Raw genomic sequence first — 23,575 nt, forward strand, 5'->3', positions numbered from 1 at the left:
AGGTAAGCAGCGGTGTCCATCGTGTGATCTTCGTATTGCGAAGAAAGGCAGCGTCCTCGACCCAGAAAAAAAAAAAAAAAGAAAAAGAAATAAAGAGCTGCACCGGTGTTTCCGTTCACGTGGACACGACATCACCACCAATATCGGTGCCATCCTGAACTGAAGGGAAGAAGCTGTTGGAGCCCGTTATCTTCTGGGCTTACGAGCAAGCGCATCAGAAGCCTCACACGACCCCTGTCCAGGCCATTGGCCTCGTGTCGGCGAATGAAAGCTGTACAAAGCCGCAAAAAGAGCGCACGGTGAAGGAAGCTGATCAGCGTGCGTCCGACAATAGTGAAGTGGAGCTGAAGCCAAAGCGACAAAATTAAGGCCAAGTCGCGTCTCATTTTACGTCTCTATCAACGACCTCATCGGTGCATTCGAGCTCTTCTCTCTCTCGTCTCGGCGCTGCCTTGCGCCTTCCGGCAGAGAGATGGGCGACCACCACGACGGGTGGGGCGCTTATGGGAGACGTAGACCGTATGCACCATCATCAACATCGTCATCATCCTATCGCGCGCCGGGCGATCCAAGGCCTGCTCTCAATGTTCGTCCTTCGGAGCAGCCTGCGAGCCGTGATCGGCCAGCTGGAGGAGAGGGGCCCCGATCGGCCTCTGCGGTGGAAAGGACTGTTCGAGAGGACTTTCGGGTATCAGGATCCTTGAAGCGAGGAGAGTACAGTCGAGAAGCGTCACCGCCGCCGAGAACGCTTGCCAGGCGCCGTAGTTCGGTCACGACGCCCTCTTTGGTTGCTGGCTCGTCGTCTGCTCAGCTTCCCCTTCCGCTAATGCAGACCTCGAGACGCAATTCATTCCCCAGAGCCGAAGCGCAACCATCGCACCGGGCTCCAACAGTGTCGACATCGCCCCCGGTCCCGGCACCTCGCGATGGTCCTCCTACGCCCCTCCTTGCCCCAAGTGCAAAGGTGGCTCAGTGCGATCAGGATGCGACCGACAGCTACATGAGGACATTTGGCAAATGGGTAGACGCTCGACGGAAGCGCGACGAGCGCGAGCAGGAGCTGCAAAGGTTCGCAGACATTCTTCGCCACAAGCCAGACGCCGGCAAGACGGTGGAAGACAAGGTCAAGGCCGCGCAGCACAAGGTCGACGCATCCAGGCAGGACGAGAAGCGCCTGGAGGCCGAGGCCAGCCGCGCGCTCAGGCAGCTCATCGAGCATACGATCTCTTCAGCACCAGTAGCATCCACTGCGGCACTGCCGTCGTCGGCCTCAACATCATCGTCGAGGCCGGACCCCGAATTGAGCCTGGAGGAGGTAAAGAGGCTAGTCGGCGAGCAGGTTGAGACGAGGATGTCCAAGGCGATGCACCCCACCAAGTCGATCCAAGCGACAAGCGAGTCGAGTGATGCAGAGCCTGGCGAAGTGCACGATACAGCAGCTCGTGCAAGCGCACCTGCAGCGACGGGGACAAAAGCAGAGGTAGCGCAGACTGCCCCACCGGGTGCTCAGGCATCTGTTGAGCCAACCGCAGAGGAGACATCGGAAGAGAAACCAAAGCCAAGGAGGATCGTCCCCTCTCGCAACGAGATTGTACGGCGAGTGGATGGCTTCGAGGCCAGGCTGGACGAGGTGCACTCGGAGTTGACCGAGCGACTCGACGAATTCGATTTCCTTGACATGAAGGAAATGGTCGAAAAGTACGTCGAGGACAAGCTCAATGACCTCAGAGACAAGCGAAGAGCCGCCAAGAGAAAGGCAAATGACGTCCAAGAAGCCGAGGCCGAAGCCGCGGGGGCCGCTCTACCAGCAGCGGCAGAGCAATCTGCCAGAGTCGATGGTGCTCCGTCGACGCTGCCAGACACCGGTGATCGGGCTCAGGGCGCAGCAGGCCAACAGGCCCCCTCCTCCGAGCAAGCGTTGTCGTCGTCGTCTTACCTAAATCCCATCGTAATAGACAGCCCGGACAGCACTCATGACTCTCCAATGACGACGACGACGACGGCTCCGATTCCGACTGCAGGTCAAGGTCTCGCCACTGCCTCTGCGCCAGCAAACGGAGCTGCTGCTGCTGCCGTGCCCCTGGGCGAAGAGACGATGCCGATGGGCCAAGTCGTTGAAGCAATCCAAGCGTTGGAGTCGAATCAAGAGCGCAAAATGAGGGACATGCTAATGCAATTCGAGCAAACGATGAATGCAAGGGAGGCAGCGTGGCAGCAAGCGCTGAAAGACGACTTTGACCGTCTCTTCAAGGTCCGCGACAACCACTACGAGGGCAAGATCAAAGCGCTCCGAGAAAGGCTCCTGGCTCTCGAGGCACCCCTTGCCGAGTCGCTGAGGCTCAGCACGCAGGTGGCAGGGCACGAGAAGGCCCTGCTCGAGCATGCAAATTGCATTGTCGAAATCGGCCGCGAGCTGTGCAACATCGACTCTGCCTTTGCAAACGTCCCCGTGGCCCGTCATCCCGTGCCAAGACCGCCCCCTTCTACATCCCAGCCCAGTGCACCAACAACAAACGGCAATGGTGCCAACGACGCCGGCGATCAGCCCGGTGCCCCGAGCTCCAATGGCGTTCAAAGCACGCCTTGAACGCTCCTCTACCCAGCTCGCATCTGCACCCCTTCAAGAAAGGAGTGTCACCTGTACCACCATCGATGATACTACGCTATCTCTTTACCCCTGTATGACAATAGTCTGACCATTCCATTTGTTATCCCCCCCTGTTTTGGAGACCTCGATGTGTACTATTACAAGAGAAACACTGTACATTTGCAACGACGAGGACGAGGACGTCTTCCTCTCCACTCATGATCAGAAAAGGTCCATGCTGTTCTGGTCCATTGAGTCTTGCTGCTGCTGCTGCTGCTGCTGGCTTTCTTGCCCTCTAGCCTCGCCTTGAGGCTGACGAGAAGGGCTCGAGGCTCTCGCTTTTCTCGCCGTCGCTGCTTCTCTGCTGTCGTCGAGGGCATAGCTCGTCGCCAGTGTCGTGTCTCCGCGATCTCCCCCTGCCCCTGCCGACATCGTCGTCGTCGTCGTCGTCGTTGTATCGTACGCTCCAGTGCCCGACCCAGTGAAGCTCCAATCATGGCCCATCGCGCCTTCGCCCATGTTGCCACCTATCCCTGCCGCCGCTGCTACCCCTGCCCCTGCCCCTGCCTCTGCGCCTGCGCCTGCGCCTCCCGGTCCGTCTGGCTCGTGAGCGGCGCGCTGCAGTGCGCGGAGATGCTCGAAAGCGTCTGTGAAAAAGTGTCGCAGCTCGGTGATCTCGCCCCTCGAGATATTTGTCATCTGCGCTCCTCTTTTTGCATCAGCATTACACACACACACGATCTGGAGTGAAGGAGAAGGCCAGGCTAGGCTAGGCTACGCTGCGCTCCTCACCTCGAGGTGGTCGGCATTGATCATTTCGAGGCCGGCGAGGACCTTGCTCTGGCGCGCCTCGCGCAGGCTCTTGAGCGCCTCGCGCACGTCATCGGCTGCCGGCACATCGTCTGCCGCTGACTCGAGGAGGACCTTGGCGATGGCCTGGTAGAAGGGAGGGACAGAGGCAAAGGCCGCGTTGGATTGCTCGGACCGTAAAAGGGTGCGAAGGTTGTCTTTTATAACACACCACTCGCCTTGATGTCAGTTTCCGCCTTTCCATTCGGCTTTTGCTTTCTGGGAAGCGAACAACACACCAATGTGCAGCCACTCTGGGCAGACGATGTGGCACTTTCGCCGTTTCTTGAGGTTGAGGGCGAGCCAGAGCGGGACGCGTGCCTGCGTCGGCGGACGAAGAGGCCCGTAGACGCCAGAGAGGAGGCGAACCCGGTCGATGCGCACGAGGGGCACGACGTGGACGTGCTCCGTCGACGTGGCGAGAAACTCGACCTCAGAGGGGAGCAGGCCCGGTTGGAGCTGGGAGGGCAGCGCCATCGTCTGCGTGCGCTTTCGGAAGACAGACAGAGCGGCGCAACCAACATCTGGGACGCGTTTGGCTGCTAAAGCTGGAAGAGCCTTCACGTGGATATTGATTGGGTGGAGCGAAAAAGTGTGTGTGTCGACCGCTTCCATCTGCGCAAAGAAGAAGGCTTCTTCTTTCTTTCTCGTCGAGGAGTCAGACACAGGCTGAGCGGCGCGCGCGTGGTCCTCTTTCCCCACCCAGCAGCATGGCTTCGCCCACCGAGGCCATGTCGCCACCGATGCAGCCGCCGCCGCCTCCACCGCCGTCGACAGGGACTTTTGCGACGGGGGAGACCGAGGCGATACGGGTGGATGGCAATGGCACGATGGCGCAGCACGTCCAGACAGACGAGAGCATGGACAATATATCCCTCAGCGCCGCGGCCCCTGCCTCACCCATGGACGATGGGGGAGCCACAATGGCGCCTCCGCCGCTTCCCGCCTCCTCGGCCGCCGCCGCCGTCGCTGCTGCTGCCGCTGCTGCTGCGCGGTCGTCTGGACGAACAATTAAGCCAACGCTCAAGCTGCGCGGCGACGATGACGACGGCCTCCTGGATGCCGCTGCCTCGTCATCGTCGACCGTCCGCCAACGCCGCCAAACGACGACGACGAACGGGAGCAACGCGAGCTCGAGCGGCAGCGTCCTTGGCCGCGCAAAGGCTCCCCGCCTGAAGCTCAACGTCCGCGGCGGCATCACGCACCGGGGCAAAGACCCCAACGCGCTGTCTGGGAAAAAGAATGCTGCCTACATGGACGGTTATGACCGCGAGCTCGACAGCTCCGACGATGAGACGGGCCAGGGAATCGCGTTTGAGGAGCAGCTGATCCTGCGCATGCCCGAGGACAGCGACGCCACGAGGGTGCTCCAGGACTGGGTCCGCAAGCGCGAGGTCGGCAGCGAGGGCAGAGAGGTCGAGATGAAGTTCAAGGGTCAGTTTCCATTCCATTCCCTCTCGTTGCTATGCTTCAGCCCTCACTGACGCGCAGAGTGCTTCTTGGCCCGCCTGCAGACTCGCGGAGAGCCATGTTCAAGATGGGCGACCGCATCTTCTCGTCGAAGCTCGTCGACCTGCCCTCGATCATCGAGTCGCACAAGACGCTCGACAACCGGCAGGTGTTCAAGATCGCAGACATCTCCCAGATGCTCCTCGTCACGCACGAGGTAGACGACGAGGCCGAGGTGACTCGGACAGAAAAGGGCAAGGCTGGCTTTGGCAGCTCCGCCGGCAAGGACGATGCGGCGATGGGAGACATGGAGGACTTTATCTATGAGCACGGCATCACACCGCCGATGCGGTATGCGAGAAAGAGGCGGTTCCGCAAGCGGGCCCACAAGCGGACAATCGAGACGGTCGAGAAGGAGGTCGAGAGGCTGCTGGCCGAAGACTCGAGGGCCGACGAGGTGGAAAACGTCATGGTGGATCTGGCAGAGGCCGAGCTCGACGACTCGGATGCAGGCGGCGCCAGCCCTTCGGCCTCGCACGACGAGGGGGGCGCAATGTCTGTCGCAGACACGCCTCGCGGCGACGGCGAGGACAGCATGTCGATGATGGGCGAGGGCGAAGGCTACGATGACGACGGCTACTCGCAGATGGGCGACGGGGCTGGTGGCATGGCAGACGATGACGTGGACCTTGACCTGCAGCGGGAGCTCGAGGCCGAGTTTGCGCGGCAGAATGGCCGGGGTGGTGGCGAAGAGGAGGAGGACGACGAAGAGGATGAGGATGACGACGAGGATGACTCGAGCGAGGAAGGGGGCACAGCAAGCCGGGGCAGGAGCGCAAGCCGGGCGAGCGATGATGACTTTGAGGACGATCTCTTTGATGCCGATGCAGAGGACGGCGAAGAGGGTGCTCAGAGAGACGATGCCGAGGCAGGGGAGGGTAACGAGGACGAGGACGAAGAGGACGAAGACGAGGACGAGGAGGAGAGGGAGCAGAGGGTCCGCGAGCAGCAGCTCGAGGCCGAGTGTAAAGAGATCGAGGGCATGGTGCGCAAGAAGCAGGCAGAGGTGGACGGGGCCATCAACCTCATCATGAAGCAACGCAACGGACAGTCGCTCCGGCGGCTCCAGACGGAGCTGGATATGAAGCGCGGACAGTTGACGACGCTCAAGCAGCAGCGGCGAGAGGAGAAAGAGGCAAAGAGAATCGAAGCCCAAGCGGCGAGGGAGGCAGAGGAAGCTGCCGCGGCGGCTGCAGCTGCAGCTGCTGAGGGAGGTGACGCCGCAGAGAACGCCGATGGCGACGTCGTCGCCGGTGGCGAGCCGCCCAAACGATCATCTCTGACTGGGCTGGAGGGCGGTCCTGCCGCCGTGTCGGACAGAGCCCACTCCTCGTCTTCGTCCTCCAAGGCTGCTGCGTCCTCGCATGCCTCTGGTCACAAGGCCACGGGCGGCGACCCCAGCCAGCTCTCGGCCACTCAATCTACGCTCCAGTCAAGCCACCCAACGTCGCTCACGATGCAAGACACCGACGCAGACGACGATGCCGATGCCGATGCCGATGCCGATGCCGATGCCGATGCCGATGCCGACGCCGATGCAGACGCCGACGCCGTCGATGGCGAGGGTGAAGACGAGGATGACGGGGACGAGGACGAGGACGAAGAGGACGATGATCCTCTCTTTGGCGGTGCCTGATCTCCGCATTTTTGGCACCGCACTGTACTACTACGCTTTTAATGTATGCTTAGACTGAGGTTCCCCTTCCTGCAATGCAACAGCACCCATCTCAACAGGCATGAGAGGGAAAAGAGAGCGCACTGGAACCGGGTCAAGAGGGGTATGCTGGTAGTATTACAGTGACTCAAAGAAGAGAAGTGAGGGATTCACTCGCTGGCCTGCCACATGAGCTGCGCATTCATGTAGCGCGAGACGCCCTGCGTCGCCATCTCGGCCTCGCCGATGTCGAACATGACTGTCCGATTCTTGGCGTCTGACCTAACCATGAGTGTGTCGATGGAGTCGTCCTTGCCATAGCATGGGACGAATCCCAGCTTGCGGAAAAAGGTCGCTGCGATCCTGTCGTTGAGAATGAGATAGAGAGGGTCAGGCCCCTCTTCTGTTGTTGCACACGGCACAAGCGCTCTACTCACGCTTCCTTGTCCATTGCGCTGTTCTCCTCGACATCGTAGGCATCCACACCCTCGAGTTCCTCCCTCAGACGGGCCAGATCCGCTTCGACGCGCATCAGGGCCTCGTCGCCGTCGCTGATCTCCTTTGCGAGGCCAAACTTTTCCCGCTGGAGCTCCTCCATCGTCGAGGCATGGGCGGCCTCGGACTTCCACGAGCGCGAGCGAATGCGCGACGAGGACTCCTTGAGCGCCGAGAGCGTCGACGAGAGCGCCTGCACCTGTGCATTTATGCCTTGGATTGACGAGGAGCGGGCGCGGTCAATGTCCTGCAGCTGCTCCTCGAGCGTCGTCCACTTGTTGAGGTCCTCCGCTGGGCTCAGTGCAGCGACGAGGTTCGAGATTGTCTCGTCGCTGTAGGAAATGATCAGCAGATGCAAGTAACAGTGAACCAGTGACAAAGTGCTCACTTCCAGATCTCCGAGTCAGCGGGCGTCGCCATCGTGAACTGAGTGGTGCTTGTCTTTGGCGATGGTGGTGCTTCGTCGTGGAAAGTAACACACCAAACGCGTCTCCAAAATAACAGCCGTTTGGGCTCACGTGTGAAATTTTTCTCCACCTCGCTCGCTCCATTCTTCTTTTCTGACCAACGTAAGCTCCTTGCTCGACCTTTGCCCTTTGCTTCTCGTTCCCAGACATGGCTTCACGAGCTCGGACAGCCACGGCTGTTGCTTCCTCCGCGCCGCATATTCTCTGCCAACGACGAGGGATGGCCACGTTTCGTCCACTCCTGGCCCAGCAAGACCAAGCGACACCACCAAAGAGAAAGTCGCGCTTCTCCGACGACGGCGGCGTGACGCTGGAGCACTTTCTCCTCCGATCAAAGGCCTCGAAGCTCTGGCGAGACTTTCTGCGGGCGTCACGGAACATTCCCAATCCGCAGGCGAGGCGCGAGACAATCGACTGGCTGAGAGACGAGCATTTTGAGGGGAGAAGCGGGCTGCGGAGCGAGATGGACGTCGTGAGTAGTCGGCCAAGAGAGCGCTTCCCTTCATCAAAAGAGAGGGCATCTGACAATCTGCACACGAAAAGACGAGAATACGAGAGCTACTGGTCGCAGGTGGTGCCGCTCTGAAGCGGATTCATGGACCCATGGAGCTGGCCGGTGGCATGGGGCCAGATCCGGGGACTTACCCCAAGCTGCGCGGGCGAAGAGGCTCCTCGTGATGTCCTTGGACCGACGCTTCGTCTCGTGCCCTTCCCACTGTGTTGAAATGTAGCATTCACGAGCAAGTGCGGTCAGTCCCAGAATGGCTTGCTCCCACTACCTCGCCTGTTTTCTATCGATTCAGTGTGACGCGTATAGGGAGCAAGGGCTAAATTGGGCGCCAAGCTATGCTTGCTTAGACTAGACTAGGGCTGGCGCCAGTAGTACTGCACATAATAGAAAGCTGCACGTCGAGCTTGCATGACATCGGCGCAACACCTTCTCTGCAATCTCTAACTCGGCACAATTCTCCCACCCTTACTCGCGCTCTAGACAGACTTCTCCTATCTCTGCGGCTGTGCGGAGTGCAAAATCTATGAGCGACCTCATCGGCCCTTTACCCTTGCAGTGCATAAGCGTGTCGTCGGTTCCTCGTCGAGTGTCACCTGCCCAATTCGTCCCTACTTCGACGCCCGCCCCCTCTTTCACTGAGCTCGGATTTGTCGAGTCAGCTCAAAGACCGCACAGACACGCTCCCCGCGCAATCTCTCTCTCTCAAAGGGGAAGCGGAGCCGCTCCCGCCATCGTCCTCAATGATGTGCTCTGTTTGAGTATGGCATGATACGTCACTTCGGTCGTCACTGTTCGCTGTGCGTGCAAGAGGTGAGGGGACCTCAGCGTGACCATACCTTTTTGAACAATCGAAGCGTACACTTTGCTTTATTTTTAATGTCCAGCACTCAATCAATCTATTATTGATGCGGGGATAGCTGCCTCAGGGCTGACGTCGTGGCTCGGGGAAACTGTGAGAACAGGAACGCATTTACTCCTCCTCCGAGGCGTCGGAGACAAGGACGTCATCTCCAACGCATTTGCCCCTACTGCTGCTTTTGCTGCTCTAATAGACCGGCCGAATAAGGCCGCATAGTGACAAGCGAGCAACAATCCGTCGGTCCTCTCGGGGACCTTGTAGACCGACGCCAAACTCGTTCAGCCAAGCGCAACCCAACCTTCATATCCAGCCAGGACACCCAAAAATAAAAGCCAGTTAGTCACCTATTCAGACGTCTATGCGAGCGGACTTACCTTCGAGACGTGCCACTACCTTGACAGAGCGGTGACGAGGAGAGGTAAGGAAACGGCCTGGTAAAAGAAGCATGCCCCAGAGTCAACCTGGTGCTTTTTTCCCGTTCATTGACGTGTCAAGGCCTCTTCAACGCAGCACAGGGAATGCGGACGGATAAAGATCTGCCGTCGAGGGATGCCAAGGTGCGGTCCAGCTCTCTCCACTCGGTCAGGCGTTCAGCCCATCCCGTCCTGCGCACGCCCCATTCTATCCTCGCCTCGTCTTTTTTAAACAAACCCTCTCGCGCCTCCCCTCTACAGCTAACAAAAGGCGTGGACCTGGTTTGCTGGTGCTGAAATGCAAAAGCGGGCTCATCAAATAATAATATCGAGATACGGATGTCGCCGCACCGCTGTACTCGCCCCTCTCCTCTCCCCCTTCCTATTTCTCGTCTATCTGCGCTCGGCAAGGCGGCACTAGGCCTTACCTTGATGGGCTCTCGACACCGGCAGTGTGCCTTGCCTCCCCCCTTTTATTTTCACATGAGCGCCGTCGGCCACCACTCCTCCTCTTCCTTCTCCTCTTTCCCCCCTTCTTGACGCTTGGCGAATCCATGAACACAGCCATTCGTCCGACCTTACCCACAGACGGCGCCCTCACGACTTGCCTAATCCTATATCAACGAGCAACCTTTCTTTTTTTTTTCCCCTCCTCTTCCTTTCCACCGTCCCTCTTTCCATCACTTTTCTTCCCATTACCGCCAACTCCTGTTACGCAAGCCATCATCGACAGCGGCCAAGGGGAACGCATCAAATCACATCATCCAGTACCATCCACACACGTCGAACTTTTCGCCCTCCTCCCTTCGACGCCCAGCTCTTCCAAAAAAAAAAAGTCGCGACTCAGCGTTCTGCGCAGAAGAAAGAAAGGGCAGAATCTCCGTCCAGCTTTTCGTTTCCCTGCTCCTCGCCCTTCGTCGCAAGGGAGGAGCAGCTCGACTCCGTAGCCTTTGGGCTGCTCGCTCAATCTCAGCCGGCTGAGCGATCACATTTGCGCGCGCGCGCGCCCAAGCACTTTTCATTGTCTTGTTCATTTTCGCTCTGCTCGACGTTCAAAGGCCCGCATACAGACCCAGGCTCTGTCGTACGCCCAGCTCTGGCACCATCGACAACCCAACCGAGGTCGCAGCACTTTGCTACAAGGTGGGTTTCTCGCCCCTTCTCAACTTCCGATGACGCCTCTGCCGGTCGTGACGTCGCAGTATTGCTGACTTTTGCCATTTCCTTTCACCGCCCTTATTTCAATCCCCCCTCCTGTCCTCCTTCTCGACTTGATCAACGCCCTATCGCCTTCGCCCTAACTTCTTCACGGTCTTTCCTTTCTTCTTATCCTCTGCTCTTCCTCTTCGGTTTCCCCTCTTTGCACACTCACTTTTGCACACTTGCCTCTCGGCTTTTTCATCTGCCGTGTCCTGTCTTTACTCTTCCTCGTCACCCTCTTTTGTGGACACGCTCTCACCCACCCAACATATCAGCACTCCAACGATTTCTCCAGCCATGATGCCGATGAATATGTCCAGTGGTACTCCCACCAACGCAACCACCTATCACATCCAGCACATGCCTCACGGGATCCCACACCTGCGCAAGGGAAGGTGGTCGCCCGCCGAGGACAACCGTCTCCTAGCCAGCATTCGCATCCACGGTGCCAACAAATGGAAGCTCGTGGCCCAAGACGTCCAGACGCGCAGCGGTGACCAGTGCTGGAAGAGGTGGAACGACTCTCTGGATCCTGCCCTCAACCACCAGCCCTGGACGTTGGAGGAGGATCAAAGGCTTGAAGCCTCCGTCGAGGCCATGGGCCGTACGTGGTCAAAAATCGCCGCAGAATACCTGAACGGGAGGTCTGGTCTCGCCTGCAAAAATCGTATGGATCACCTGATGCGAAAGCGACGCAGAGCAAGCCATTCCAACGCCCTCGCTGGTTCAAAGGCTTCGGCCAACTCACTCTCGCTGCACGCATTCATGAACAACAGGGGCTTCCACGGCAACTGCAGCGCCTACAACTCCAGCTTCGACAGCAGCGTGGAGGGCATCGCCTCGCGTCATTACGGTATTCAAACCGGCAGCTCGTCGAGCCCAAAGAATGACGGCTACAGCTTCGGCAATGGTAATGGATCTGGGGGCAACAACAGCAGCGGCAGCAACGGCGGCCAATACGACATGACGAGCTCTTCTTCCTCCATGAACTCCCACTTGAGCTCCCAGGCTGGCCACATCTATGCGCCTTCGAATAGCCAACAGCAAAGACATCGCTTCGGCTCGTCTTCCAACTCTGCACAAGGCTGGCCGGCATCCTCCAATACGGCCATGAGCAGCGGTAGCGGCAATGGCGGTAGCGGTGCCGCAACTTTCTACCCGGGCAGTTCTTCCTCATCGGCTGGAGTAAGGCAGCAACTCGACAACCACGCTTCTCTCTACACGTCGCCCTACTCGTCGAATCACCAGTTTTACGGCAGCTCGAGCTCCAACAATGCGGGTGGCTACAATAGCTCCAGCTCCAATGCGATGCCTACTTGGCACAGCAACACCCTCAGTGGCAGCACCCCTGCTCGTTCTCATGGCAGCTTCGCATCCAACGGTGGCGAGAGCAGCCAGACCTATTCGTCGGAAGTCAATTCTTCCCTCGATGCAAACAGCGGTGCCGTTGGCGGTCAAAGCTACAGCAACAGTGCTACCGCCACTGCCGCCGCCACTGCCACCACAACATCGTCATCCTCCTCCATCTACGCACCGGCTTCTTCATCTTCTGGCGCGACGGTGACGACTTCTAGCAGCGGATCTTATGGTCTGAATCAAAACTATACCAGCAACTCCGGCGTCGACTCGAGCGCAGCAGCTCCGGGTGGCGCATGTCAGCAAGCTCCCACTTTCAACAACTGTAAGCAGAACAGCACCTACTTCGGCCGGGTCTACAGCCAACAGAACGGAGTATACACCGGCAATTCCAGCTCCTCGCCTCTCCGCCAATGGACGTCGTCCACTGCCAATGAGAACCACCGGACTATGACATCGACATCGGCCTCCCGTCCCGGCACCGGCACCTCGCTCTACGACAATGCCAGTGGACGCAGCAGCACATCCAGCTCTTGGATGCCGCAACAGCAGCAAGATGAGCAAGGAGGCAACAGCAACATCTGCAAGAAGGAAAACGTGCCGCCCATCAACGCAGTTTTCAGCTCTCCATCGTCCATTGCCACCAGCCAGTCGTCGACCGGTCTCTGGTCCTCACCGCTTCAGCCCAGCCGCACCAATAGCCTCTCGAGCTTCAGTCAGGGTGGCAGCAGCTCGTTTCTCTCGACACCCTCCAGTGCATTCGCAAACGAATATGGATCCGGTGGCGCAAGCGGCGCTACACCGGCCAACCGTTTCCTCAGCGCAGCGCGCTCGATGGGACCTGCATCCAACTACCGCTTCGGAGGATTGAGCAGTCTCGGTGGAGGAACTCACCAGCACGAGGCAAATGGAAGCGTCGGTCTGCTCGCTCAGCCACAGCAGTCGCAGCAGCAACATGCCTACTCGTACGATTCGGCAGCTATGACAAGCAACGTCATCAAAAAGGAGCAGCTGGATGACAACCCGTCATTCAGCAATGGGCGCTTCAGAGATGTCAATTTGTCCCTGTCGTCCTCGTCCCAGGCACAGTCCATCGTCGATGAAGACAGTCCCGTACCAAGGGGTATGGAGGACGAGGACCAAGAAGAGGAGCAGAACCAGCACCAGCAGTCTGACGAGCTCGCTTCCTATCACCGCCATCAAGATCACCAACAGGAGCCCCAGCAGGAGCTACCCAACTTGCACCATCGTCTCAGCATTGGCCATTCGCGGCACGAGCAGCAATACCATGAAGGTGCAGATGGCGAGGACAACGGCGACGACCTCAGCGAGACAAGCCGTGCGACCACCGCGTCCTTTGATTTTGGCTTGGCTGCCAGAGCCTCCTCTGCGCATCTTCCTCGTGACGGACCGCGTAGCGAGAAGGGAAGCGCAGGAAGCGAGACCATGTCTGAACCGCTAGAGCACGCCGCCGTAGCAGCCATGACGGCAGTCTGAAGCTTAGCTCCGTCACCACTTTCCCCCAGATCGCCGTCCCTCTGCGGACATCACCTTCGCAGCCTTCATTTTAAATCCCTCATCTCCCTCTCGTCTTCAACTATTCAACCAGTCCTCAACCACCAAAAGAAGAAGGAAAGCTTTCACTCTCTCTCTCACCGCTTAATTCCTTACTCTACGCTTCTCCGCTTGTCTCAAAAGATTAGACCACTCGACCTAAGGTATATCATAGTTTTAACCCCCTCGACCCACCCCATTCCCCCTCTTCTCGTCGTCTCGCCTCTCTAACGGTCCGTCATGTACATCTCATATTGAAATTGACAACATATCCTTAGAACAATGGCGAGGACTGAAGGCTAGGGGCTGGGGACAGGCGAGCGAGAGAGGGCTGTAATTGGATGATATCTTTGCCAGCGCCTCGACAACGAGCTCCTTCTGCGTCGAACATCGTGGCTGCGCTCAGACTTCCAGCTCGGCCTTTGCAGCTGCGTATGCGCTGGCCACTTCCTCCCTGATCCTCTTCGACGCCGTCGAGCTAGACTTTCTCCGATCACCGTGGCCAGCCATGTTGTCTGTACCCAGCATCTTCTCGTCTAGCTTTGCATCCTCAAACATCAGCTCGAGCTTCGACGTGCCAATCCAGCCAAAGCTCCGCTGAGCATCAAAGAACCGCACGAGCTCGACACTCTCTGATGACGCCTTTGGCCGGTCCGCCTCGACATTCTTCGGCACGCTGCTGGCCGTTTGGGACCAGATCTCGGCAGGATAGTATGGGTAGCCTAAGGGAAACAATCATCATTTGTCAGCAAGGCAAAAACTTGCAAGAGCTCCAGCTAGGCTCGCTCACCTGGCATCTTTGCCCAACACGTCGTTCCTACTTCGAAGCGACCTTCTTCCTTCTCTTTCGTTGCCATCTTCTTGGGTTTCACTTTCAGCCTCATCGCACCTGTCGACTCGGATGGCGCCTTCCTCTTCTGATGAAGAATGCTAGAGGATGGAGGGGGAAGCGCTGCTCCTTTTGAGGGCCTCCTCCTTTCTTTGTTTGGGTCGTCGTCTTTCCGAATGAATTGTCCTTGGTTTCCTCTCTTCTGCTGACTCACGTCCTTTCTGGGCGCTGCGCTAGCCTTTCCCAACGGAGGACCTGGATGAGATCTGCTGGTCGAGGATGTTGACCTTTTACGGGCTTGGCGAGAAAAAGACGGCTCTGCAGAAACAGCATCGTCGGGCTCCGACAAGTCTGTGATTGATGTCGTGCGTCTTTTTCGCTGAGACGGTACCTCGCTGCTCCTTCCTCGCGAGACCTGTGGTGAAGACCGCTCGGGCCCTGCCGCGGAAGAAGCCGCGGCGAGCTCGCTACCCATCGATCCTTCCCTAGCCCCGCCAGACCGAAAGGAATCCCTCGGATGACGAGATCGTCTTGTCCCTTCCGGCAGGACCCATCCGACGTTGAAGCGTTTGAAAGAATCCCAAGCGTCGACCTGTTCCACTTCAAGATTTGTCGGCTCCGGCATCGTTGCACTTCTTCTCTCCAGTATAGCCCGATCTTCCTCGGGAGTTGAGGAGTCATTCGTCCTCTTCATTCGCCGCCTCTTCCTTGGTGGTAAGCTAGGTGCATCGGCCTTGTTCTCTTCTGTCGAGCTTCTGTTGCTCGTCCCTGGCTCCATTCTTGAACGAGTGCGACCAAGCCTGGGTTGCGATGCTTCTTCGCGATCTCTGCTCTGCCCCTCTTCATTCCCAAGACCTCTCTGTCGTCGAGTCCGAGTGCCCGTTGGCATCGTGTCGTGTAGTGGCAAGGGAGTGTCATTCTCTTCTTTGCCGCCATTGACAGCGCCTTCAATTTTCGCAGCCGCTTTTGCTTCTTTGAGTGCGATCCGTCTTGCTTGATAGGCTTCCGCCTTTGCCTGTTTCTTTGCCCTTTCCTTTTCCCTCTTGAGTTGCGTCGCTGACGGCGGTGGTGGCTCTTGTGGTTCCGGGCGGTAGTAATGCCTCGTTAGATCTTCGATGACGTTGGCAGGCGCGTCAAGAGGATTGTCGTCTTCGCCGATCGTGTCAAGCAGCTCCTTGTCGCCATAATCCTTGAGCAGATCCAAGATTGCCTCTTCTGACTCGAGCTCGAGACCTGCAATGCCTTCGACCATATCCAAGGCCTCTTCAGTGCCAATCGCTTGTGCTGCATCTTGATGTACGGCGTGGAGCGAGTTGAGCTCCTCGAAGATGGGCTCCGACACCTTCTTAATACGCAGCGCAGTTCGATGGAACGGCGTGTCTGCCTTGTTATAGAGCATGGCATTGTCGAGGACGAGCGAGATGTCGCGTTGGAAGTCCTTCACTGACTCGTACTCATATCGCTCGAGCTTATCTGAGATGGCGGTCCAGTCCATTGGTTCCTTGATGACCTCGTAATAGTCGGGGACCTTCTGTTGCGACACGGGCTGGAGGAACAAATTGCCGCGGTCCAAGGCAGAAACACGCTCGAGGATCTGACGAAGGGCCGTGTAGTAGGGAAAGAGGACACCTTCGACGAGCGTCGAGCGGATTGTTCGGACCTGGCGTAGCTTTTCTTTTTCGCGCTTGCGAGCGAGTTCGGCCAGCATACGCACCTTTTCCAGGTCCTCTCGAAGGCGAAGCAGGAACTGAAGTTTCTTTATGCGTTCGGCATCCGTTTGCTCCTTTGTGTTGGCGCTCGCAGTCCAAGGCTCGAGATGGAGCCGCTTGAGGAGAGGCGCGCCACGTCTGGCCTCCCTCTTCAGACTCCAGAACTTGGCAATCTGGAGAGCAAATTGCTGCTTTTTTCTGATCTGCACCTTGCTGATGTACTCGAGGACACGGTTGAGGACGTAGGCGGGTACGAGAGGCGGGCCGGCTCTATAAGACTTCTTGTACGCCCTTGCCGACTTCTTCATGCCGGGCGCGCTGGTGCCTGGAGCGGCTGCTTTAATGAGATGCTTAGGTGGGGGTAATGTTTTGGCCGGCGAGTCGCTCCTGCTATCGATTTCATCAACCTCGTCCAGCGTCATATCCTTGCGAAGATTCTTTGGCAGGTGGCGGTGGCACCAAGCTCGGAGATTCTCGTTGGCTTCGTCATCATCGTCACTCTCCTCCTCGTGGGTCATTCTCTGACGCTGCGTCCTGAGCAGGAGACCGGCTCGTCTAGCGCAAGTGACGTGGAAGGCTGTGAAACAGTTTCTGTTGTCACACTGGATGCAAGCGCCCACTTTGTGTCGGCACAGGTAGCACTGCAGCTTCCAACGGGCTCGAGGTATTCTTTCGACACTGTCGATAGGCTCCATATAGACGGGATTGCTGACGCCCGTTTCCGGGATCCACATCGCACAGAGGAGGTGAGCCCATTTGCCTTGGGTTGTCTGCTTGAAGGCGCCACCTTCATGCGGGCAAAGGATGCACGAGACCGCACGATCTGGCGAGACGGTGCATTTGCGACAGAGCCACTGGCCTTCCGGAATGTACGGTATCCCGTAGCAGTCTGTTTCGGAAGTGAAGTTGGTGAGGAAAACGTAGCAAAGTGGAGTAATCTCGCACAGTCATTTAGCTCACCTTGATGAACGGCCAGGTTACATCCATCGCAAAAGACAATGGCATTCGAATTCTCGCATTCGCCATCGTCGCAGATGGCACATGCTGTATCTTCATTGCCATCTTCAATAGGCTCTCCATCCTCATCCAGCGTGGTTGGTTGGGGCTCTGGCGGCATCAGCTTCATCTGACATGTCGTCAAAGGTGGAGATCAGTATGATTTCATATGACGGACCACGCTTGGTCATCAACTCACCAAATCAAACCATTCCTTCTCGAGGCGGTCGATGATGACCTCAAACACCTCGTAGGAGATGATATCGAGCTGGTCTCGCTTGCGGTCGGTGTTGAGGGCGTCGAGCCACTCTTGGTCTGGGGAGAATGTAGGGAAGCTCAGCTCATTGCCATAGTACTTAGCCCAAACCAGTAGCCATACCTTGCTCGTCCATGTCATACTCGACTTGTTTCTTGAGCTCGCTCTCTATGGGCTCGACATGTCGAATGTAGTGCTCGGGCTTGTCAAACTCGGCCCCATCGTTGAAGCCAAAATTGATGTCTCTTTGTTCATGCACGCCCGCGGGGGCGGCCAGAAGGAGCGCCTCCGAGGCCGGGATGCGCCGAAAGGAAACTTTGGGCAGCGAAGAAGCAAGCGGTATGTTGTTGGGTGGCTGCAGTGGGACCGGCATGGCGGGCGAAGTCGAAGCTCGACGCTGTGGCGACCGACGATGGTGTGGTCGGTCGCCTTTAGACGTAGCAATCTGCGACGCGCCGCGTCTCACACTCAACAGCGATGGAGGGTCGAGCGGTCATCCATGGCACAGGCGCCTCCAGCCCCAGCTCTGTACGCTTTTGCAAATGCCACCGATGCGGAGAGGGAGCGACCAGGCGAGCGTCTCAGAGAAGACAAGGGAGCCTTGGCTTGTATGCGCCGGTGTGGGCTGTGAATCTGCCTGAGCGGTGGTGATGACTGTTCAGGGCGCGTTTCTTGAATTATTGTTGAAATCAAAAGTTGTATCTCGACCACCAACTTTCGTCGCGTCAGGCGTCTGTCTGTCTATCACCAACACCCGCGCGCCGTGCCAACAGACGTCTGCAGCTGTGTGATACGGCTTCCCAGTCGGACCTTCCTTCCTCTTTCCCTTCCGCCCTGCTGCAGGGACAAATAAAGCCATGGGCTCGAGAACGACGAGGAGTGGACGAAGTGTTCCGCGGGTGAATTATGGTGAGCATGGGGATGACGACGACGACGAGGAGCAGGTCAAGCCAAGGCAGGCAAAGCGAAAGTCGAGGCAGATGGATGACTTTGTGGTCGACGACGACGATGAGGACGTTGAGGACGAGTACGACGAGGAAGATGAAGACGAGGACTATGGTCGCAGATCGGCTTCACGACGGCAGAGACGAGAAGAGAAGGACTTTGTCAAGGACGATGAAGATGAGGAAGACCCTGACGAAGAATACGGTGGTTCCAGCAGTCGCAAGCCCAAGCGCAATGAGCAACAGTCATCTGATAGAAAGAGCAGGCTCGAGGCTATGGCGGCAAGACGCAGAGCGACGCAAAAGGCTGAGTCTGAATATGGTGAAGAGACAGAGGAGGCCGAAGCCGAGGACGACGATGACGATGAAGAGGACCTGGGGGAGATGGCGTCCGACGAAGAGATTTTGCCCGCTCGAAAACCACGCAGCTACAAGTTGCGTACTCGAACGAAGCAGGTCAACTACAACATCGCTCCGCCCCCCCTCGACGCCATCGATCCGACGACACAGGTCAAGAGGGGCAGAGGCAGGCCGAAGGAGAAGTTCAAGTACGACCTCTCAGGTCTCAATGGCGCCATCAGCGGCTTGCCGGGCACCCGAAAGTCAATAGAAGACTGGGGCAATCTCCCCGCATCGATGTCGGGGAAGGACTACGACCGACTATTCGGCAAGGGCGATCCAGACTCTTCAGACGAGGACATTCCAGCTTCTCGAAAGGCGGGCGCCAATGCGGCGGCCATCTTTGGTGGCTCAGCTGCCGGTGGGTTGCTCGGTACTGGCGGTGTGGGAGGTGGCGGGGGCGCGGCCGGGGGAAGTGCGCTCGGGGCCGACTTGGGCGCCAACCGGGACGCCATGGGACGGATGAAGGGCACGACCGAGCTCGCAGATGTAGATCCTCTCGGCGTAGACATGAAGATCGACTTCAGTTCGGTGGGCGGCCTTGATCAGCACATCCAGCAGCTCAAGGAAATGGTCAGTCTACCTCTTCTCTATCCCGAAGTGTTCCAAAGATTCAAAGTGACACCGCCGCGAGGAGTACTCTTCCATGGTCCACCCGGCACCGGAAAAACGCTCGTTGCTCGAGCTCTGGCCGCTAGCTGCAGCTCTTCGGGTCAGCAGATCTCGTTTTTCATGCGCAAGGGCGCGGACTGCTTGTCCAAGTGGGTGGGCGAGGCAGAGAGACAGCTACGTCTGCTTTTTGAGGAGGCGCGAGCTAGCCAACCGAGCATCATCTTCTTTGACGAAATCGACGGTCTGGCACCGGTCAGGAGTTCAAAACAGGATCAGATTCACGCGAGCATCGTCAGCACACTTTTGGCTCTTATGGACGGCATGGATGGACGCGGCCAAGTCGTCGTCATTGGCGCGACGAACCGGCCCGATAGCGTCGATCCAGCCCTGAGAAGACCCGGGCGCTTTGATCGCGAATTCTACTTCGCCTTGCCCAACCGAGAAGCAAGGAAGAGCATCATCAACATTCATACCCAGGGCTGGGATCCACCCTTGGATGACAGCTTCAAAGACCGCTTGGCCGAGGTGACCAAGGGCTACGGTGGTGCAGACCTAAGAGTGAGTGGCTGATTAATGATTCAAAGGCTTGACGATGGTGGTGCTGATACAGCCGTCCTATAGGCGTTGTGCACCGAAGCCGCTCTCAACGCAATCCAGCGGCGATATCCCCAAATATATTCGACGACTGAACGACTCCAACTCGCACCAGAGACAATCAAGGTAGATGCCAAGGACTTCATGATGTCCGTCAACAAGGTCGTTCCCTCGTCTGCTCGATCCTCGACATCCTCGGCCTCTCCCCTGCCCGAGCACCTGCGCCCTCTGCTCTCTGCTACCGTTGAGGAAGCCATCGCGGCCTTGGGGAAGGTCATGCCACCTTCCTCGAAGCGTAATCCTCTCGAGGAAGCGATGTGGGAGGATGATGACCAGAACCCTTCGGCATCAAGCGACGGAGGCTTTGGTAGAGAAATGATGTTGCAGTCTTTTGAAAAGATGCGCGTCTTTCGACCAAGATTCCTCATCCACGGTCGTCCTGGAATGGGTCAGACGTACGTGGGCGCTGCTTTGCTGCAACATCTCGAGGGCTACCACGTTCAAGTGCTGGACGTTGGCTCGATCATGGGCGACAGCAGCGTGACGCCCGAGGCTTGCGTCGTCCAGAAGTTCAATGAGGCCCGGAGACACAAGCCAAGCATCCTCTTCATTCCCGATCTCGTCAGTTGGTCCAATTCCGTCTCCGAGAGTGTACGAACGACGACCAAGTCTCTGCTCGACAGTGTCTCGCCATCGGATCCCATCCTCCTCCTCGCAATTGCCGAGGAGCCAATCTCGGCTCTGCCTCGTGATGTGAGGCCATGGTTTGGGTACATGCGTAACAACAAAGTCGAAGTGACGAGCCCTTCGCTGCCAGAGCGTCAAGCTTACCTTTCCAATGTGCTTGGCAATGTGAGCAAGCCGCCAAACCAGTTTCCTGATGCAATGCCAAGGCGAAAACGGGTACTCGAGGAGCTGCCCATAGCTCCTCCTCCGCCCCCTAGGCAACCGACGGTGGCCGAGCTTCGACAGCAGGCCAACGACGACGCACGGCTGCTGGAGCATCTCAAATTTCGTCTCGGACCCGTTCTCGCAGATCTCCGAAAACGCTTCCCGCGCTTCAAGAAGGATGTATGGGACGAGTATAACCTGCACGAGCTCACGCAACAATTCGATTGGCGTCGCGAGAAGAACAAGGTCATTGTCACGCTTCTCTACGAACCCGACTCGCAGCTCATTCAGCGAAGGCGGAGATCAAGCGCCGATCCGGAGCGTCTGGGCGCCCACCGCCTCACAACGAATGCCTTGGCTGCCGAAGACAGCAGGGAAGCCAGCCGAGGCGGTAGTGCAGATGTCACCCTTCAAGTTCCCAACCTCTCTTCGGATCAACCGACGGCTTCACAAGAGTCTTTGATGGCTGCTGGCAACGGCATCCCATTGATGCCTTCGGCAGGGACCGGAGCGAATGGTTACAACTCGGGGCAACACCTCAATGGCTCTGCTGGTGGCTCCTTGACTGGCCTGGCGGCTGCCATGGCTGGTGGCTTCTCTTCAGCTAATCCACCTCCCGCAAACCCGACGACGGATGGCCAGGCAAATGGGATGCGTAAAAACGAATTCGGGTTCTACGTCCGTGATCTTCACATCTGGACGATGACGCTGGAGAAGATGCAAAAGAGACTCTACTACAATGGCTACCTGACGTGCAAAGATTTCATGGACGACCTGGGCAAAATCGTTTCCAATGCCGAGGAGGCCTCTGAAGTCGATGAGGAACGATTGACGAGAGCACAACAGCTAAGGAATGTCGCCAACATTCTCATCGATCAATACGTCGACACTGCCTTCCGAGTGGAGTGCGAGCGTATGAGCGAGAGGATGTTGAAGAGGGAAGAAGAAGCAAAGGCTGCCGAGGAGAAAGCAAAAGCGGACGCAGGAGCTGCGACAGCGGGCGAGGCGACAGCGACAACAGAGAGCAATGGCGACAAGAAGCGGAGTGCGATGAGCAGCGATGAGGCTGAGACGGGTGTCGATGATGAAGTCAGAAAGCGGGCAAGACTGCAGGGAGAAGAAACCGACCTCTCAATGGACCTCGGACATGAGCAGGCTACTCTGCTCGGTCAGGGAATCGGCTCGTCAACGGTTTCGAGTGGTCCTCAAATGCAGGCCCAAGCGCAATTGGATCCTTCGCTATACCCACCACCGCACGGCTTCCCAGCATATCCGTCGTCTCTGGCTCAAGACAAGTTAAAGGGAGCACAGCCCTATCTGAACGGAATCTCGTCCCCCATCGTCCATGCGTCTGGTACACCACCACCGCAAGCTGCCCCTCTGCCACCATTCAAGGTCGATCGCCAGCATTTGGACCAGCTCTTTGCTTACATGCTTGGTAAGACGGGCATGTTCAACATCGAGCAACTCGAGCAGCTTCGAGCCGCCGCATTCGATGTCATCTGGAAGAGGAGATCCGAATGGGATCGAAGCGAGCTCGTCAAGGAGCTCAGAGTGCTAACGGAAGAGATCGTCGAGGCCGTCGAAGAGGAGGAGAGGGATCGGAATGCGATCCTCGAAGACCAAGTTTGAAATCTGGATGTCATGTCTTTTCCCTTCGTTTGTAATCCTATCAGCCATCTCCAAGCTCGTTGAGGAGAGAAAGAAGCGGTGATTCTGTGTCTCGACGTCTGCTCTCGAGACGATTTGACTCCCCGCAGGCGGCCCTAAATTACACGTCTCAGTTGCGTGAATTTCTTCTCCGACTCGATGCCGCTGCTATGCGCATCTTCACAGACCTCCATCGCTGTGAACGGCCGAGCACCATCAACACGTCATCTTAAAACTTTGGTCGTGCATGCTTGTGCCGGCTGGAAGAAGTAGTCATCGCTATTATGAAGAGCATTCTGCAATCGTCGGCGCAGCACTTTGCGCGGATGTCACCTTCGGTCCTCAACAACCACTTGTCGAATGTCCTATCGCGTTGGCCTAGCAACGCCACCTGGTCAAACCTCCTGTTCGTCGCGGCGGTCGGGCTGTGCCTGCTCTGCGCTTTCGTCAACGTGTTTCCGTACCTGGACGAAGAACACAAGAGGGACGTAGAGCGGAAACGCATCTTCCCTGGCTCTTTTTTTGACCGCTGGCTTGGCAAACAGGATAATGTCGACAAGAGGCAGGTTAAGACGCCACGCGCTGGAAGTGGCTACGGCCTCGTACCTTTGATGAAGCCAGGGTACGACGACATTGTCGACGAGCGAAACCTTTGTGTTCGAAATCCGCAAGACGAAGCTCTCGATTTGATGACTTGGTCAGGCCGAGGGTGGAGCGAGCCACCAGAGAGCGCCAAGGAGAATCTCGATTGGTGCCCGAGCGAAGAGGAAAACGCCTTCTCGTCCAGGCTCTTGACTGCAGCTAGGAGTGTCGTTGGACATCTGCGTCGAAGAGATCCAAAACAAGAAGAAGACGAAAGCGCCGAGAAAGGGCCGGTGATGGACACGAAGGATAGGAGCAAGGTAGACAGGAGCGAGGAGAGAAAAGAACGAGTTGTCGCATGGATGGCGGAGGTGTCACGAGCTGCTGAGGATACCTCAGATGCCATGGTAGCGGATGTCGTCGGCGTCCGCGCCGACGACGAAGAGTCGCCTTCAAGTTTTTCGATGAGAAGAAGGGGGCCTGTCGGAGGGCTAAACGAGCAGTGCCCACACCTCGTGGAGGAGAAAAACCGCGATCATCTCCTCTTGAAAAATCGGGGAATGGGGAGATTCCCGGGAAGGATTGGGTCAAGAATTCGCAGTCATTCATCGAAGGTGCGGCCAATGGCGAAGATGGGGTCTTCGTCGCTCGTCGCAATA

The 23,575-nt window shown here is 57.5% G+C and overlaps 9 protein-coding genes across 9 annotated transcripts; 5 read left to right on the forward strand and 4 right to left on the reverse strand.

Annotated features, from left to right (window-relative positions):
* Positions 1 to 398: 398 nt before the first annotated feature.
* Positions 399 to 2,728, forward strand: FA10DRAFT_266118 (hypothetical protein). The gene has a single exon (XM_025521364.1). It carries the CDS (start codon positions 473 to 475, stop codon positions 2,585 to 2,587), a length of 2,115 nt encoding a protein of 704 aa, XP_025379537.1. The 5' UTR covers positions 399 to 472; the 3' UTR covers positions 2,588 to 2,728.
* Positions 2,699 to 3,453, reverse strand: FA10DRAFT_90558 (hypothetical protein). Its single transcript, XM_025525770.1, has one exon. The coding sequence runs from the start codon at positions 3,284 to 3,286 to the stop codon at positions 2,810 to 2,812; it is 477 nt and encodes a 158-aa protein (XP_025379538.1). The 5' UTR covers positions 3,287 to 3,453; the 3' UTR covers positions 2,699 to 2,809.
* Positions 3,235 to 4,035, reverse strand: FA10DRAFT_266120 (GINS complex, Psf2 component). Its single transcript, XM_025521365.1, has 2 exons — positions 3,676 to 4,035; positions 3,235 to 3,594 (listed from the first exon to the last, which is right to left on the reverse strand). The coding sequence occupies exons 1-2, from the start codon at positions 3,911 to 3,913 to the stop codon at positions 3,362 to 3,364; spliced, it is 471 nt and encodes a 156-aa protein (XP_025379539.1). The 5' UTR covers positions 3,914 to 4,035; the 3' UTR covers positions 3,235 to 3,361.
* A 37-nt stretch (positions 4,036 to 4,072) lies between these two features.
* On the forward strand, positions 4,073 to 6,666 carry FA10DRAFT_266122 (hypothetical protein). The gene is made up of 2 exons (XM_025521366.1): positions 4,073 to 4,870; positions 4,951 to 6,666. The coding sequence occupies exons 1-2, from the start codon at positions 4,147 to 4,149 to the stop codon at positions 6,579 to 6,581; spliced, it is 2,355 nt and encodes a 784-aa protein (XP_025379540.1). The 5' UTR covers positions 4,073 to 4,146; the 3' UTR covers positions 6,582 to 6,666.
* Positions 6,667 to 6,720: 54 nt separating this feature from the next.
* Positions 6,721 to 7,550, reverse strand: FA10DRAFT_266123 (hypothetical protein). The gene is made up of 3 exons (XM_025521367.1): positions 7,483 to 7,550; positions 7,037 to 7,426; positions 6,721 to 6,962 (listed from the first exon to the last, which is right to left on the reverse strand). The coding sequence occupies exons 1-3, from the start codon at positions 7,512 to 7,514 to the stop codon at positions 6,770 to 6,772; spliced, it is 615 nt and encodes a 204-aa protein (XP_025379541.1). The 5' UTR covers positions 7,515 to 7,550; the 3' UTR covers positions 6,721 to 6,769.
* A 159-nt stretch (positions 7,551 to 7,709) lies between these two features.
* FA10DRAFT_259545 (hypothetical protein) lies at positions 7,710 to 8,239 on the forward strand (the record flags this gene model as incomplete). Its single annotated transcript, XM_025519975.1, has 2 exons — positions 7,710 to 8,033; positions 8,105 to 8,239. 2 exons carry the CDS (start codon positions 7,710 to 7,712, stop codon positions 8,237 to 8,239), a joined length of 459 nt encoding a protein of 152 aa, XP_025379542.1.
* A 2,605-nt stretch (positions 8,240 to 10,844) lies between these two features.
* FA10DRAFT_278911 (hypothetical protein) lies at positions 10,845 to 13,397 on the forward strand (the record flags this gene model as incomplete). Its single annotated transcript, XM_025523500.1, has 1 exon — positions 10,845 to 13,397. The coding sequence occupies one exon, from the start codon at positions 10,845 to 10,847 to the stop codon at positions 13,395 to 13,397; it is 2,553 nt and encodes an 850-aa protein (XP_025379543.1).
* A 265-nt stretch (positions 13,398 to 13,662) lies between these two features.
* On the reverse strand, positions 13,663 to 17,899 carry FA10DRAFT_266125 (hypothetical protein). The gene is made up of 5 exons (XM_025521368.1): positions 17,368 to 17,899; positions 17,188 to 17,303; positions 16,953 to 17,118; positions 14,245 to 16,881; positions 13,663 to 14,176 (listed from the first exon to the last, which is right to left on the reverse strand). Exons 1-5 carry the CDS (start codon positions 17,615 to 17,617, stop codon positions 13,857 to 13,859), a joined length of 3,489 nt encoding a protein of 1,162 aa, XP_025379544.1. The 5' UTR covers positions 17,618 to 17,899; the 3' UTR covers positions 13,663 to 13,856.
* Positions 17,900 to 17,946: 47 nt separating this feature from the next.
* FA10DRAFT_266126 (AAA-domain-containing protein) lies at positions 17,947 to 22,373 on the forward strand. Its single transcript, XM_025521369.1, has 2 exons — positions 17,947 to 19,757; positions 19,821 to 22,373. Exons 1-2 carry the CDS (start codon positions 18,102 to 18,104, stop codon positions 22,314 to 22,316), a joined length of 4,152 nt encoding a protein of 1,383 aa, XP_025379545.1. The 5' UTR covers positions 17,947 to 18,101; the 3' UTR covers positions 22,317 to 22,373.
* The last annotated feature ends 1,202 nt before the right edge of the window (positions 22,374 to 23,575 follow it).

This window comes from Acaromyces ingoldii (assembly GCF_003144295.1).
Source record: "Acaromyces ingoldii strain MCA 4198 unplaced genomic scaffold FA10scaffold_2, whole genome shotgun sequence".
Taxonomy (NCBI): Eukaryota; Fungi; Basidiomycota; class Exobasidiomycetes; order Exobasidiales; family Cryptobasidiaceae; genus Acaromyces; species Acaromyces ingoldii.